This window comes from Sapajus apella, unplaced genomic scaffold (genome assembly GCF_009761245.1).
Source record: "Sapajus apella isolate SASKATOON/1434 unplaced genomic scaffold, GSC_monkey_1.0 scaffold101, whole genome shotgun sequence".
Taxonomy (NCBI): domain Eukaryota; kingdom Metazoa; phylum Chordata; class Mammalia; order Primates; family Cebidae; genus Sapajus; species Sapajus apella.
In genome coordinates this window covers 2,786,519-2,804,899 of record NW_022437041.1, presented here as the reverse complement: position 1 = coordinate 2,804,899, position 18,381 = coordinate 2,786,519, and the positions used below count along the sequence as shown (strand labels likewise).

General features: G+C 33.8%; 1 protein-coding gene across 8 annotated transcripts in view; it reads left to right on the top strand.

The window, feature by feature from the left end:
* Positions 1-15,396, top strand: part of NAALADL2 (N-acetylated alpha-linked acidic dipeptidase like 2) — a 1,348,438-nt gene extending 1,333,042 nt beyond the window's left edge. For all 8 annotated transcript variants that reach the window (XM_032258245.1, XM_032258244.1, XM_032258247.1 and 5 more), the window contains one exon: positions 14,134-15,396. In XM_032258245.1, the coding sequence (XP_032114136.1) occupies positions 14,134-14,332 (199 nt within the window). In that variant the 3' untranslated portion in view covers positions 14,333-15,396. The remainder of the gene's footprint in view (positions 1-14,133) is intronic.
* Positions 15,397-18,381: the final 2,985 nt, after the last annotated feature.

The window sequence follows — 18,381 nt, the reverse complement described above, 5'->3', positions numbered from 1 at the left end:
CTATTACTTTATTCTTCTCTACTTAGGGCCACAGTTCCAAAGGGTACAGTTAAGAACTGCATGTATTATTTTCTGCATATATTAAATATTAGGTTTCAAGAGAATAGGCGGATATAGATTAATAGAACTGAGCCCACTGAATAAAGTCAATTACTTTAAAAACTAGTGTTTATTTCAGATAGTGACACACATGTTACACAAAGAGCAAAACATCCTTGAAATTCAGAGTTATTAATAAAAAATACAAATGCATTTGTTTTCCTTAAATGTAATTTAATAAATTAATAATGGATTGGAAAATTGTTTAAGCAAACATCGACCATAGAATAGCATCTAGTAAATGGGAAATGTAACAATTATTTAGTCAGCTCAGATTTCATAAACAGGAAAAGCAGAGGATTTAGAACACAAAATTTCAGAAGACTTACTAGGATTAGCTAACTTAATTGCCAACACCAAATAATGACTTTTTCTCTTCATTTTGATAACTTGGTTTATACATGCATTGATCACCTAAAGAAACCTATGCATTGCCTACCAAGGAAATTGGCTAGACAATCTTCAGTGAAGCAAGGTCTGTGAACAGGAGTCTGAATAATGACAGACATCTTTCTTTTGGGGCCACAAACAGCCCCAGATCCACGGTTCATCTTCTACTTCAAGTCACCCCTCAGTCCATGAGAGTTGGAACTCAAGATGATACCTATTTGCCTTCTTAGTTTTTAGGAGTATAGCTTTGACTAAATATTGCCTGAAAGATAAACATCTTTTTATGTGACACGAGCAGAACCAGTAGATTTTTAGATCCTTGAAAAGGCAGTTTAACTGAAACACTCATTATCAATCTTTTGATATAAGACAAAGAACTTTTCTTTGAGTGTTGTTCTGTGGATTGGCATTCTAGATTTACTTTCTTGTTTAAACAACACATATGATGCATCATGTAAGAGTACCAGTTTCAGCTTCCTCGCCTGGGAGCAAAAATATGTAGAAAAATAGATTTTTTCTACCTTTTCACGCTACTCCTCCCCTCCCCTTACTAAGAATCTTTTCAGTTATATCCTCACATATAATTGAACAATACTTTCGAATTTTATCAATTAGTCTGTGTAAGTATGTCCAAAATTTTCAGGTTCATTTTCAAAAAAATAACTCCTTCACACTTAAACTGTCATTATTTACATAATGCTAATTAAATTATGTGATTTTTGTACATAATTACACATGTCACCAGAAGAAACTAGTTTGGGAACAAAACAAGATGTCTGGGCATAGGTAAAACTCACTGGAGGAATTGTTGAGTTTATGTGGGTGTCATGCATTAGGTTTAAGTTAGGGAGCAGGGAAAAACACAGACTCAAATAAAACATCTCAGATCTATTGCATGTGAATCTCGTAAGCATCTTTAAAAATTTCTCAGGTTATTCTTATGCACATTAAATTTGATAATGATTCCTAGAATATTATAGAATACTTGCTAACATTTAATATGAGGAGAAAAACATGCTATATAGCAGGCAGCAGCTAGAGGATAATTCTGAAATAATCCTGTGGAAATATACTTTCCCTATTACCAGTAGTGGATATTGCTCTTTTTAAATTTATTTTTGAGTGCCTGATATCCAAACCTGTTTTCTGTATGGGGGGAGTCTCCTGTAAGCTTAGGGGGAGCAGGCTGTATGTCTCCCCACAGAAGGTTAATGGGTCCAGATATCTGTATTTTATTCTTAAATTGGACATGATTGGCTTCTGATAGGTATAACCACATGCACACCTGTTTTCTGCTGAGTACTGAGGACCCTCTTCTACCCTCTGACACTCACAGCTGACAATATGGATGATTTTACTTTTAGAGTCCCCAAAGCAAAAAACTGATATTTCTACTATTTACTCACAACTTGGAAATTCTTTTCACAATCCATTTTGATATAATCAGTAAAAATTTGTCTGTTTAGTACTTTACATTTTTAAGAAAATTAATGGTACCTTGAAGTCAGATGATTTTACTTTTAAGAAATTGTATAATATGTTGTTTTTGTGTCCATTTGTTTACAAATAAAACAGCAACATTTTCATTTCCATGCCAGCAAAAGTTGTTACAAATAGTGACACACCAATAAAGTGTGAGGAAATTTACTCAGTTAAGGAAAAGTACCAGAGTGCTTTTTAAAAATACTATTTTTGTAACATTTTCAAAGTGAGTATGTATTGTGTTAACATCTGTAACAATTCTTAAAAATATGAAATGTAATCATTCTAGTTTGTGTAATTTTACATTATATCATTCTTTCATTAAATACCTCAACCTTTGTGATCAACATTTATAGCTTCAATAGGTCAATTGCTTCACTTTGTATTTACTTTTCATTCTAGCTAAAATTAAGCAAACATTACAATATTCTATGATTTTGAAGTATTCAAATCATCTTGAGTAATATACTTGCTATTCAAGAGAAACCATGCATTTTTGACCCCAAGGAAATCATTTTTGAATGTCAACTAAATGAATTATCTAAATTCTTTAGGTCAAATAAAATTCAACCTATAATTATAAAAGAAAATATTCATGTGTTTTTCATAACTATAGTAAGTAATCAATAAGTATAGTACATTTGGATACATTTGATTAAAAGGAACATAAAACCTTACTCACACTGGCTTAACTTATGTAATTGAAAATCAAGAGGAAGTGCAGATGTTAGGTTGTATTGATGCAATATTGCAGTCACGTCATCAAGGAATAAGTTTCTTTCAGTCTCTCAGTTCTACCTTCCACAGTAAAAGCTCATCTTAAGACTGATTTTCCTCCTAGTGGGGAAAAAGAAGATTTGTCAGATTTCATTTATAGATTTCATATCCATAACCCACACTTTTCAAAAGGAAAAAATGGATTAGCTTTTGCTGGTTCTTTCAGAAATCCAGGGAATTACTGATTTTAGTATCCTGCAGGAAACCTCCTCTCAAATGTACTTGGCAACATTTTGTCACATACCTATTTCTGAAATAATCTGTTTGCATAAAGAATTACCTTATGTTTAATTAGGACTGTGTTACCTGAATCAATATTATGACAATTGAGATCAGATAACCCAAGCTAAATTCATACCATGAAGAACTACCCCAGGAACTTTTCTCATAAACCGTAAAGCACACAGTGAGTGCTGCATAGAATATTTGTAGGCTTTGTACTACATGGCAATGAATAGTATATGGAGAAGCAAGATAAACAAAAATATTTAGAGCAAAGCAGCATTTCCTAATAGTCTAATATAAATATAGAATAAACTGAAAAAATTTATAAAACATAAAATTAAATAACCTCATATAGTATTTATTTATTAAAAGTATATGAATTTTATTGAAAGTATTTAATAGTATTTATTAAAGTACTATTAAATAAAAATATTAAAAGTATTTTTATATTTTTATTTATTTATTAAATTTTATTTATTTATTTAATATTTTATTTATTTATATATTTATTAAAAGTATTATATGAACTTTTAATAAAAGTATAATATGCCATATAGTATTTATTAAAAGTATTTTAATAGTATTTATTAAAAGTATTAAACAAAATACTTTTAATAAATACTATATACCATATCGTATATGTATATATTAACAATAAAAGTTTATTGTTCATACTGTATGAACAATAAGTTCATACATGTTCATATATTTTAATAAATACTATATACAGTATTGTTCATATAATACTTTTAATTTATAAACAATACAATATTGTTCACATAATACTTTCAATAAATACTATATGGTATATATATATACATATTATATGGCATACACTATATGGTATACAATACTATATATGGTATATACAATATATGGTATATACTAATAAGTCAAAATATTATTTTGAACTTATTGTTCATATAATACTTTTAATCTAAAAGTATTATATAAACAATACAATATTGTTCATATACTTTTAATAAATACTATATGGCATATATATATATATACCATATATAAAATATATCTATTTTTATATACATATTATATGTATTATATATATACATATAGTATTATATACTATATAGTATATACTGTATATAGCATATAGTATATACTGTATATAGTATATACTGTATATACAATACGATATTGTTCATATACTTTTAATAAATACTATATGGCATATATTATATATATATACCATATATATAATATATATATTATTATATACATATAATATGTATATATATATGCCATGTAGTATATACCATATATGTAGTATATACCATACGTAGATTATATATGGTATATACCATATATATGGTGTATATATATACATATTATATGTATATAATAATATATATATATTACATATGGTATATATATAATAGATGCCATATAATATTTATTAAAAGTATATGAACAATATTGTATTGTTTATATAATACTTTTAGATTAAAAGTATTATATGAACAATAAGTTCAAAATAATATTTTGACTTATTCATTCCATGCCTGGCTTCCAGCATATACTGCAAACTTCTAGTTTTTATCCCTAAACAACTAACACAGTGACTGACTCATATTAGATGTTTAATAATGGCTGTTCAGTAGAATAAGCAGAAGAAAATCAATCCTGCCTGAATTACTCACTTTGTTCAAATAGATGCAGCTTACATGACAAACTTTGGCTTTAGAGTGAACTTCCAAAACAAATAGTCCACATCCTTATTAGAATCAGAAAATAAATGAAAAACAAATAAAGCTGAATTACCTATTTTGTTTGGTTTTGTGACCTGAGCATTACTGTTTACCAGAGGAAATGGAGATAACTAAAGAACAATGAAAAAAGGACAGTGCAAATATTTGGAGTGTAGATGAAAGGAAATGCATCCTTATATTAATTGTAAACAGCCTGTAGGGTATTAAAATAAAATTGTCTTTGGAGGGTGACAGGTTCTACCTACTGAGCAGAGGCTGAAATGCTAAGAGACAATTCGTTCCAAATAAGTAAAGAAAGAAATGTTATGTAACTATTGAATTTGAGTTCATACATACAGTTAGAGACAAGATGAAAGAAAATGGTTGTGATTAAATATAAATAAAAACAAGAAACCAATTAAATGAGTGTGAAAAACTAGTCAACTGTATCACTGTCTTCTCCAAATTCTGAAAGGCTCTAAGGACTGTGTTAACTTTATCTGATTTTAGCCTTCCTTTTTGAATTTGTAAAAGGTTTTCTGATGCAAAAATGTAAGTTTTCTTTATGGTTAAACTGTGCAGTGAACTGGGAATCTCACTTGAATATCCTAAACGATATCATCTTACTCAGGAAATTTCTCTTGAAAAACAATGTAGTTAGATGGACTGAGAACTCTTGACAGTAACTGCAAAGCACACAGTTGTTTACTCTCTCTACAGTCCCTGCTGTATTTTACATTCAATCATAAATGAAAAGAGATATGTTTATCTATTTCTTGGATTATACCTTTTCGAGATAATTCATATTTTTAAAAATTATGCTGTGATGGCTTTCTTAGTCAGCTCAGCCTCCCTAAGACAAAATACTACAGACTGGGTGGCTTAAACAACAGACGTTTATTTCTCATGGTTCTCAGGACTGGGAAGTTCAAGATCAGGATGCCACCCTGGCCAGATTCTGTTGAGAGTCCTCTGCCTGGTAAATGGCTCCCATCTTACTGCATCCTCATATGGTAAAGAGAGGAATCTCTGGTACCTCTTCTCTTCATACAAAGGCACTAATCCCATCATGGGGGCTCTACCCTCATGACCTCATCTAAACTGAATTACCCCCAAGGCTCTACTTTCTAATATCATGGCACGTTCGGGGGCTAAGTCTTCAACATGTGAATTTGGAGCAGGAAGACATTCAGTCTGTCACAATCACTGACTCTGGCTTTGGTTTTATGTGAAAATTCCATCTGTCACTCTGTCAACAGATTTCTAAACTTTTAATAAACCAGTACAGATATCCCAACTTTGTAATGCAGAGCTCATGAGGACTGTTTGGCATGATTTACTAATGATATCACCTGACTTTAGCTAGTCATTTAAGAACTGTCAAATTCGTATTGCACTCTGTCAATGGTATTAGAAGAGAATAAGGAATAGATTCTCATAGGAATGAAAACACTATCAAATTATATAAATTATCTATTGCCTCATTGAAAATCATCTCAAAGTCTAATGGCTTAAAACAATAACTTTTTTTTCTTTTATTCTTCAATATGCTATTTAGGCTTTACTTAGCTGAGCAGTGCTTCTGGTTGGCGCTGGAATGGGTCTTCCTATCTTTATTTACGTCTGCAACCAGTGCGTCTGCTTTGAAGTTGTCTTGGGGCCAGCTAGTAAAGGAAAACCTCTACTGACCAGCTCTTTGTGTTCTTTCCCCTTTCAGCAGGCTAACTAACCCAGTATTGTTCACAGGGTAACATGGTGCTTTGGCAAAGGGGGAGGGGAAGGGAGAGGGATGGGGGAGGGACAGGGAGAGAAAAGGGGGGGAAGGGAGAGGGAAGGGGGAGGGAGAGGTAATGAGGAAAGGTAAAGAGGCAGGGTGGGGGAGAGACAGAGAGAGAGAGAGAGAGAGAGAGAGACAGACAGGCAGACAGGCAGAAAGACGCAGCATAGCAGCATGGTCCCTTGCCAAAGCTTTGGGGAGTGAAGGGAGAGAGAGAAAGCAGCATGCAGGAGCTTTTGAGGCATGGGCTCTCTAAACATGCTATATTCTGTTGCTCAAGGCCCAAACCCAATTCAAGAGGTAGAGAAGTCCACAAAGCCTTTTTTAAAAGGAGTCTGCACACAGAGAGGAAAACAATTGCAACCATTTTCTTCGACAATCTACCACACATATCTTTGTGCCTCAGTTGTCTGCAGAGTGAGTTTATGGCTTGACAGTATCAACAGCAGTCTTAATTCTCATTCTGCTTTTGCCAGTATAGAACAAATTCAAATTTAGCTCAAAGGATATGTTTAGTATAAATAGGGTAGCCATGCATTTTGTGAATTCTCATGCACGTAGTATCCAAGTCAAACATTCTCCTCTAATGTTGATATAAATACAGTAATCCACTGTTAACCATGGAGTACAGTTAGTATACTCCCTAAAATAATTAGCAACAATTGCATGAAATTTAGCTAGCCTTTTCTCTGTGCATTCAGCATGTATATCCAGTCAGTTTTGAAAGACATAACTTATTATTTAGTGTGATTTCATTTAGAAGTTTCTCAACATGGGATATAATGAATGTTAATTCAGGCTTACAATGGATGGCATCCTGTGACCATTTATGAATATAAGAAGGAACATTTGAAAAAGAGTCATCGTTTCCATCATTAATTTTCTAATTCAAGCACACGGAAATGACTCAGGAAGATTCTAGTTGCCTTTGTTTCAAAATTCATTTTTTTTTTCAGTTTTCTTTTGCTTTAGTAGAGAGGGAAAGATTTGTTAGTTGAGTAAAGATATTTCATCTCCTTCACTGATACTGCTGGGTGTTATTAATTAGGTTTCTGAGTTTGGCACTATTCTCTCCTGGTCACCATGATGTGTCATTGAAACAGGCCCATTAAAATGAGTGATGTGTGTTGTAATTTCATTAGTGTCATCAATAATATATTACACTTTCCTTTCAGTAGTCTCTTTGTGTTGTGTGTGGGTCAGGATAGCTGTATGAATTACATTTATAAGATCCAAATTGTTACAGATGAGGGAAGATAGGCATGAGGGTGGAATTAATGTTATTTTACACATGATAACCACTAAAATGATTTCAATTAAATAATATTTTAATTAGATCTGTTGTCTCTACATGCCATTCTGAGATACATGTTCTGTGTATGCAAATAAGATGGTGATTTATTGAACGAAATCTATGCTAACACAATCTATTCTTCCTGCAGGGAACTGGCCTAAATTGGACTAAAGCAGGTGTATTGAAGAGCAGGAATGATTCACTAAGTAATATGAGTCCTTGTGGTTGTAAAGGACAGACTTAACATGGAAACTCTTAAAATATATTCTCACTTTCTTCCCTCCATATTTTTCTGGCAGACATGTGCCTTTTGACTGGCTATTAGGCAATTCCTAGTCTTCCCTAATCGGAAAAGTATGGGTCTTTAATGGAGGAAAGACCCACTGGGGCATTCTGCTATAGCATATATTGTTGATGTCTTTTAATTCTATTTGACCAATTCCATTTTGGTAACAGTACATGGGAATTCAAAGAGCTTTTGAATTAGAAGCTTCTGTAAGAGTAGCGATCTAATTCAAATATTCACAGACAAGAAGCATTTGCATATTAAAAATGGTATAATAGTGGTTTTGCTGTCACAAGATTATTCTGGGAGTACTTAGGATTAATGGTTATATATATAAAAGTACTCAGAGCCAAGAAATACATGAGAACATATGTGATAAAATGTAAAAACATGGTTTTGTTTTAGAATTCCATTTAAGTATTAAAAGTAACATAATATGATGCTATAATTTTAGAAATGATTCAAAATACAGAAATTTATGTTATGTAAGCAGGAAGCTAAGCAGTTTTCAGTACACAAAAGAGAAACTGGAAAAGATGAGCTACTTCTGAAAATCAGTAGGAGAAATGATCTTTCTCATGAAAATTTAAAGGAGTTTTTTTGTTAGCCCCAATTTGTTTTTAATGTAATACAATTTATCAGGGTGAAAAACGTATCTCTACTATTATAATAAAGATCAACTAACTTGAGTTACAACAGTAGCTACCCAAAATGAAGTGTTTTTTTTTGTTTTTTTTTTTTTTTTTATAATGATGATGAAAGAACCTTAGTCACTTGTATTCTACTAGAATCTCGGTATCTGTGGCTTTATGCTGATTTGTATCCAATTTGAGTAGAAATGGATGAGTGTTTATCTTCTATAATAGCTTGCCACAAGCCTACCACTTCAATCATATAGCATATGGAAAATGTGTTTAGCTACTTGCAGAATTTCACAAACTAAAAAAAGATCCATTTCTGCTCAGATGGCTTGTTTACAGTCATTATGAAAGCATGTTACTATGTTGCTTACTAGTTAGGAGATGCAAGTGTTGGTATGCTCCATGTTCCATTGCATTGGCCTTTAGGAAGTGTTCTATTGATTTTCAGCTAAAAAATAGTAATCATTCTAATTTCTTGTATTTCATACCTGAACTTTTTTTTTGGATGTATTTTTACTCTTCTATATTATATCTCTTTCAGATATTTTATGGTAGTTGTTGGCAAATTTTGTATAACTGTATTAGAGACTGTTCATGCTTACGTGAATTGTCATCGCAGGATTGATCTGTAACTTTTATGAGCATATTTTACTACTATCGTCTTATTAAATTGAATATGAATAGCGATTACAATATTTTTGTTTGTCAGTATACTAATATGTCCTCAAGGAATGGAAATAAAATGTTTGATACGATTTTAAAATATCTATTGAATTCTCTTAAATTCTGGTAATAAACTTCCCATTTAATGATTCATAATTAAACATGAAACTCATAAAGTGCAGGAAGGTAATTCATAACTATAAATATGAAAAACTATTAATTTTTTATTATACTAGTTTATTCTTATTGGTAAAGTAGTATAAGTTTTCTACAAAGCAGTACTTTTTACATGACTGAATAATTAAAACATTTTAATTCATTTTTATCTTTAAAATATCTTGATTATTAAATGACTTTTTATCATTTACATACAAATACATAACGTGTGTGTGTGTGTGTGTGTGTGTGTGTGTGTGTGTGTATATATATATCCATTTATATTTATATTTGTTTAAATGGTAGATTATGAATGTAAATATGTTTGACAGGTATCCTGGCACCAGAAACCAATTCTTTTTCCTGAATGACAATGAAGAAAACTTATGTCAGACTGAAAAAACTAATCTTTGTTTAGGTTCTGTCATGTATAAAACTATGCCAGGCAGTTTCATCTTCATTTTGAACAATTCTACAGTTCAGTTGAAGTTTCTCTAAAATTATTTGGTTTTTCATTTTTACGAAATAGAATATTTAGGGAAACTTTCAATATGTATTTCACTGATTCTCACTATTTTGTTTAAGTCATTTTGATATCATCAAAACTTTTTCAAAAGTTCTATAGTTAAAAATACATGTATAGATATGTACATGTACATACATAAATAATTTCTTACATGATTACATTTGCATGGTTGAATGGCTTCTCCTGAAAATCTCTTTAATGTTAAGCATACTTGGGGAGGCTAGGTGCAGTGGCTCACACCTGTAATCCCAGAACTTTGGGAGGTCAAGGCGGGTGGATCAGGAAGTCAAGAGGTCAAGACCATCCTGGCCAACATGGTGAAACCCCGTCTCTACTAAAAATACAAAAAAAATTAGCTGGGTGTGATGGCGCATGCCTGTAGTCCCAGCTACTCGGGAGGCTGAGGCAGGAGAATTGCTTGAACCCAAGAGGCGGAGGTTGCAGTGAGCCGAGGTCACGCCACTGCACTCCAGCCTGGCTCCCGGTGACAGAGCGAGAGCGAGACTCTGTCTCAAAAAAAAAAAAAAAAAAAAAAAAAAAAAAAAAAAAAAAAAAAAAAACAACACCTTGGGGAATAGAAAAGGGAAAACGTCTGCTTTAAAGAGTGTTCTGCTTCTGGAAGTAGAGACAAAATTTTCTGAGTATACAGGGGATCTGACATTTCCTGGTTCTGGATGATAAATCAATTTTGTATTTATTGAACATATACTTTATTCCCAGGTTGCACACTTCTCATCTGTAACAGAGGCCCTGAGCAGTTGTGTGCATGGGCATAAATTGTGCATTTCACAGACCAGGTGACCAAAATGTGGGTCAAGTCAGCGGTTTTGGTGATGAGGCAGGTGGGGTTCTCCCCTATGTCAGAGGCAGTGCTATCTGCTCTTATGTGCTCTTTGAGTTACCGTGCTTCTATACTCCACAAGCCCTCATACTGGAGCATTGCTTACAACCCACCTGCTACTCCACCTGGAAGGTAATTTTCTCCCACTTATTTTCAGGGAACATATTGTTCTTAAAACAAAGTGTAAACGTGAATTCAAGAATATTCAGAATTTTGAAAGTATCTTTCTTGTGCTGCTCTATTTTCTTAATACTATGCCAAGTTTACTCATAAGCATGAAGATCAAGGATATTGTACCAAGTACCAACTCAGACGGGAGACCGCACTGAAGGCAATTAGAGGGAGACACTAGATAGAACAGCAAAGTGGATCTATCTGGAGGACCCGCAACCTACTGAGCTGAGAGCCTCAGGGGCTGACAGCTTTCCAGGCTGAAGGCCCCAAGCAGATTCTGATCCACATATTTATTCTCTCTTAAACAGGTCATTCTTATTAATAAACAAGTGTTCCATATTTACCCATAACTCAAAAATATACCAACTAGGTAGCTGTTACCCACCCACCACTAATTACAAACTAAAAGGTGTTCTCCATAAGGGAGCCATGGGCGCAGGGTAAACTTAATATTCTTCAACAGCTAACTTAATGTTTGTCAACAATATTGCATTATCAGGGATAGTTCCCATTTCAATTTTTCTGTCTTGAACAAAATCATTGAAATAATTTCTCTGTTCGAGAATCTTATTTTCCCACCCCCACTCATTGTCAACAGAAATTTCTCTCCAAAGATACAAAATCTACTGTTCTTCAATTAATTGGGGCTTAAAATGCAAAATAAGCTGAATTAATATAGCTTATATCAACATTATTGACGGTCTACTGAGTTCCCAGCACTGAGGTAAGCTGGATAAAAATTTAAGTAAATGAAATTAACCTGGCTAAAGACCTCCTATCTTCACAGCACTGAATTAGACTTGATACAGAAGTAATATGTTCTTCACTCTGAATGATAAAGCAATGAGATCATAACATATCCTCAAAAATATGGATCAGGATATCACAACAGATAAGACACAGAGATGAATAAATATCAGAAGCCAATTGGACATGTAAGGAAAGCAGATGACTTACAGGATTCTCGCTTGCAGGATTAGGTAGATTTCGCCGCCCATTAATCCCTACAGAGTATGTGGTGAGAAGTGCTGGTGAGGCTGAGTCAGTGAAGCATTGCTGAGAGAGGAAATGCCGATCAAGAACTCTATCACGTTGATGCTGGTGCTAGAGAAAATTATAAATTAATAAATTTTGTGCTGTGACCCTGATGCCATCTTTTCAAACTAAGTCATCACTGTGTAATTTAAGTCTTTGTCACTTTTCAACTGAGTTAAGTGGCCTTCTGTTCTCCAGGCCCTAGAATACAACCAATGTGATTATTCCAAAATGAAAGATAATCACTCTTCTTTCTTCTTTACCATTTTTCTCTGGTTCCCTATTGCTTATGGTTCCTACAAGCATAATTCCTATTCCCTATTGCTTTCTCTGGTTCCTACAAGCATAATTCCTATTCCCTATTGCTTTCTCTGGTTCCTACAAGCATAACCTTTTACCTTGGTATACCAGACCCTGTATGATATGACTATGGCTTGTTCTCCCATGTCTGATCCTATAGTTGCCCATTCCGGCCCTATACTCTGGTCTTACGGAAATGCTAATGTTGATTTTACTTAGGATATCTTTCTGTTTTATAATTTTGTGTTTTTCTTATGCCATTCCTTCCACTTCTTCTGCATAGGATGCTGTCCTGCCTTCATGTGTTTTAGCTTTTTGCTTTTTCTAAACTTTTGTAACTTGTAGTTCCCATCATCTTTCTAGATGCTGTGTAAATATTCTCCATTTTAGACCGTTTTCTGACCTTTCCCAGTAGCAATCTATCATCTGTTATAACTAGACCTTACATCTCTACTGTAATGATTAGAATAATGTATTTCAGTTATTTACATGTTTTCTCTCTTATTAGAGCATGGGGTTTCAGCTGGTTTGGGTGGGAAATAAGCCAATGATGCAGTAATTCATAGCTTCCTAACGAAATGCATCTATGTGTATCTATCAATGAATAAAGGTGACTGTCTTAGACTTTCGCAAATGAAATTTCGCTTTCTCAGCAATTTGACGAAGTTACAGGGCACCATCTTCTTGTGCATTCCACCCTTGTGACAAGATGATATTCTCGATGTCAAACATATATAACAGAAGAGAGAACAGCGTAATGAATTCTATTACCCAGTTTCAACAATTATTGGCGAATTGTCAACTGTATTGCCCCATACTATCTACTGCTCTATTCTCCTATCTTCCCTCCAAACATTTGAAGCAAATTCCAGACACAATAACATTTCATTTGCAAATATTACAGTATGTATTAATATTTCTAAATGATAAGGGCACTTTTAGAAAACATTGATGATACCATTATCACATCTAAAATATTTTCAATTTCCTAATATCACCCAATAATCTCTATTCAGTTTTGTATTACGTCTCATATTTTAAACTGTTTAAATACAGGTCTAGTAACGTCTATGCTTTGTGATTGGTTGATATTTTTGTGGACAATTTTGCTCTGTTTTTGATATTTTGTCAATATTTAGAAACATTTTTGGTTTTTACACTAAAGGAGGAATGCTACTGATATTTAGTGTGTGGAGGACAGGGATGCTGCAAAACATCCTACAATACACAAGGTGGCCACCACAATAGAGAATTATCTAGCCAGAACAGTAAGAGGGCAAGGTTGAGAAGCTTTGGTCTATATAGGTTCCTCCTGAATTATATATTGCATTGTAATTTACTTGTTGAATAAACCGGGTCTTTTGTCTTATAAAGTTTTCCACATCTATATTTTGCTAATTATACATTGTGGTATAATTAACACATTTTTTATGTTTCCTGTATTTGTTAGCAATTAAATCTAGAAGCATCATCAGATTCAGATATAATTTTCTTTTTCTATCAAAACTGCTTTTTTTTTTCTGTTTCATAGTGTTGTGTATTTCCATCAGGAGGCACATAATATCTGATCATCTCTCTCTTTCCATCAATATGGGAAACTTGGTGATCAGTGTCCAAATTCATTAATTTATTAGGAGTTGAAAAATAGTGATATTATATTTTTATAATTTATTCATTTATTGAAAACAGCATTCATTCCAGCCTTTGATAGAAAAATAGCATTGTGCATGAACCATTTATACATTTTGTATTTCTTTTCAGAAACATCCTGTACCACCTTGATGAACAGACAAGCCAGTTTTCAATACTCATGGAGGCTTTGGAATGCTGCAAACCCCTTGCGCCAGATGAGACCCTTCAAGAAGCCCGGTCAGAGGTGTTGAACAGCATTAATTCAGCTCAGGTTTACTTCAAAGCGGGACGTGATGTGTTCAAGAGCATCTTGGATGGGAAGAATTGAGAAAACTCTGAGAATTTTTAAAAGTTTGTTTACAATTTCACAAGCAAAAGCTGTAATTTAACCAGATTTTCTGACATTGAAGGCTTATTTTCCCCAATGGCTTTTTGACAAGTTTAAAGCTATTATTACATTGTATTTTTTAAATGTACACATAAAAAGAACATTTTGCACATTTAATATTTTTCTTGTATCTACATTTCTAAATATGTAAAGCAAGTAATTGAAATGGTACTTAAGAATTACCCATTAAAAATAAATCATATATATACATATATATATATATATATATGAACTATTTTGATGATGAAGTTCCAAGAAGTTCTGGACTATCTTTGTTCCTATCAGCAGAGCATATAAGGACACAGTTTATTCCCTCTGATAGAGCTATTAATGACCTAGTTTCTGTATAAGAAATGGAGATTGATATGGTTTCAGAATAATTTCACTATTAAGTGTTCAATATGAAGAATTCAAGTATTCTGACTGAGTGATTGGTTGACCTAAACCACTTTGAATGTTTCTATTTTATGAAATGAAGTTTCTCTTCTTAACACAACTAGATGTAGTAATACACTGGTTATGAAATTGTATTTTTTTAAGTATGAATGAAAAAAGAGCCATAAGCATTCCAGGGAAAAATCTCAAGGTACGCAGAGCAATTTAAATGCAAATTTTTTTCCCAACAGCTTAAAAGGTGACTAGCTTTGAAACCCCTAATTTGCCTCAGTTGGTTTTCTAAGAATTTCAGGAGTGATGTATGTCTTATAAGGGAGAAAAATATTTCTTATTACCTTTTCTCGTTTCTGTTGGAAACACTGAAACAGGGACTCCTTTAAAATGAAAACATCTCACATTGGTTTTCTTTCTTGAATCTTTCCTGAAACTCCTTGCTGTAAGGCAGCTTTCACAGAGTACTACATATTTTCCACAGTAAAGTAGCAGTTTCTCTTTGAAACCCAAAATATCTTCTAAAGCATCAAATTTCTATTTCTGCCTCTGACAAAAAGAACTTACTATAAAAGAAATAGTTGTTTTTATCAATAAAAGCTCTTTAATTCTATGAATAAACTTTTGATAGTTTTTCTTCCTTATCCTTAATTGTGACTAAGATGGAAACGTAGAAAACATTCATGCTGCTAAGTTTATACAGTGTTACTGTAAGAGTGTCCCTTCTATACTTCAGTTCTTCTCTCATGTGGAAAACTAAGCTTTCTATATTGACATTGTCATTGCATAGATCTGGCAACTACTATTCCCCAAAACCCTAAAATTCTATTAGGTGACAGGTTAAAGTTCTAGTTTATCTTTAGAAATTTATTTGAACAATGATTTTTTTTTTAATTTTGGATAAAACCATTCTCCTTAGGAAACATGGCTTCAGAATATTTCATATGAATTTTCTCTATCTAATTCAAACATACTTCTTCATCATACACCGCCAGAGCAATGCTGGAGACAGTCTGTGTATGTTTAAGTTTTCATTTTTTTGCGGGGGGTGGGGAGGATGGAGTCTTGCTCTTGTCACCCAGGCTGTAATGCAATGACACAAACTTGGCTCACTGTAACCTCCACCTCCTGGGTTCAGGTGATTCTCCTGCCTCAGCCTCTTGAGTAGGTGGGATTACAGGTGCCCGCCACCACGCCTGGCTAATTTTTGTACTTTTATTAGAGACAGGGTTTTGCCATGTTGGCCAAGATGGTCTCAAACTCATGTCTTCGTGGTCCGTTCGCCTCAGCCTCCCAGACTGCAGGGATTACAGGCATGAGCCACTGTGGCCAGCCACATTTTCACTTTTTAGTGATGACTGTAAACCTAATCTTAGGTTAAAAGCAAACTAAAGTTGAGGGGAAATAATTAATCAATATTGATTACTTGATTTATAAGGTTCAATGCTTTATACCCTAAATAATTTTTATATGCTCAGGGCGAAGCAGGGAATTTAGGTAAATCGCTAGACAATTTAAGCAGAAATCCATTTTCGCTGAAATTGTCTGTGTGCATGTATTTTTAGTTGAAAAATGAAACTACCTTACAATGTTATTCTTTTAACCAGTGTATTTGTTTGAAAATATTTGCCATGTTGAAGAGTGTGTATAGGAAAGGGCTAGAAATAACCAGGCTCATGCATCCCTAGGCATCCATGCTCTTTCTTCCTCTTCAGAGATCATCAGAAAAGATGTGGAAATATACATGCAAGCACATGTGAGCCCCAAAGCAACCAAGCCTTATACCAGAAGAACTTAAATATTTAACCAAAAGTTGATGTGTTCATTCCAGTCATTCATTCCAGATGAAATTAAAACTAAGAAAAGCAAACTATTTCAGTTTGGTAGTTTACTATTTTAGAACAAATTTCTAAATGAATTTATTCCCATAACCTACAATAGCATTGACAGCAGAAAATACGTTTCTTCTTCATCTTTGTTTAAAGATTGTGTACCTAGGGAAGGCACACTGTATAGAGAAAAATCTTATCTGTATTCCTCACCTCTAAATTATATGTTAGCTGTTATTTGAAAAATGTAGTTAACTGTGGGTTTTATTAGTCTATTAAGAGATACGTGGAGAAACTAAATTATAACTTAAGCAGATGTCCAAGAATTTCTATACATGCTGCTTTACATCTTTGCAACAAATCTCTTAACTAGTAGCATTACTGCTATGGTGTAATTATCTGAGGGTGCCTCCAAGTGTATATTATTTCACTCCCCTCCTCACCCTCCTGCACCCCACTGCACCCCACCCCACCCCAATAGCTCTAAATAAATAAAACCCTGATCAAGTTAACAGCAAGTGTTATGTGAATTGGTAGTAGGTTTAAATTGTTGCTGAGTCATCTATATGTCTAGGACTTCTCACAATCTTTCATACATAGAATTGCACCAGGAAATAATGAATCATAAATTTTCTCTGAAGAAAATGTGGCAAAGGTGTAAAAGTGAAATTTGTGTTCAGTCAGGGTACACATGAGATACTGCCCTTCATGGAAAAGCGTAAGTCTCAGAGTCAAAAGAAATCCTAAGAAAGATTCTGCTTTAAGCCCTGAGATCTGGCCTTCAACCAGAGAAGGCATTATCAATTACCCCTACCAGATATAGTAACTAAACCCAAAGTGCGCTAGAAACGTGGACATAGTCATGTATTTAGTTAGTAACAAAAGCACCACTGGAATTTCAGCTTTCTCACGCAGCATATCTTGCCTCTCCCTGAGGAGACAGGGTTAGAGATGATCTTTTCCAGTGCATGCTGTGTAACCAGCCATTCTATCAGACATTGCCTGGCCTGGAAATACTGCTTTTAATTCAAGGCTAGTTCATTCTCTGACTGTACCTGACAAACAAAACTGTCCCAGAAAATTCAGGGAAAGGACAGAAAGACTGGGTACTTGAGGGAAAGGTGGTAGAGTCTTTTTTTAATTAGACTTTAAGTTCTGGGGTACATGTGCAGAACGTGCAGGTTTGTTACATAGGCATACACGTGCCATGGTGGTTTGCTGCATCCATCAAACTGTCATCCACATTAGGTATTTCTCCTAATGCTATCCTTTCCCTAGCCCACCCACGCCTCAACAGACCCCAGTGCATGATGTTCTCCTCCCTGTGTCCATGTGTTCTCATTGTTCAACACCCACTTATGAGTGAGAACATGTGATGTTTGATTTTTTGTTCTTGTGTCGGTTTGCTGAGAATGATGGTTTCCAGCTTCATCCATGTCCCTGCAAAGGACATGAACTCATCCTTCTTTATGGCTGCATAGTATTCTATGGTATATATGCACCACATTTTCTTTATCCAGTCTATTATTGATGGGCATTTGGGTTGGTTCCAAGTCTTTGCTATTGTGAATAGTACCACAATGAACATTTGTGTGCATGTGTCTCTATAGTAGAATGACTTATAATCCTTTGGGTATATCCAGATTGCTGGGTCAAATGCTATTTCTATTTCTAGTTCCTTGAGGAATCGCCACACTGTCTTCCACAATAGTTGAACTAATTTACACTCAAAAGTGGAGAGAGCCTTTACAGAACACCAGAAATCAGGAAGAA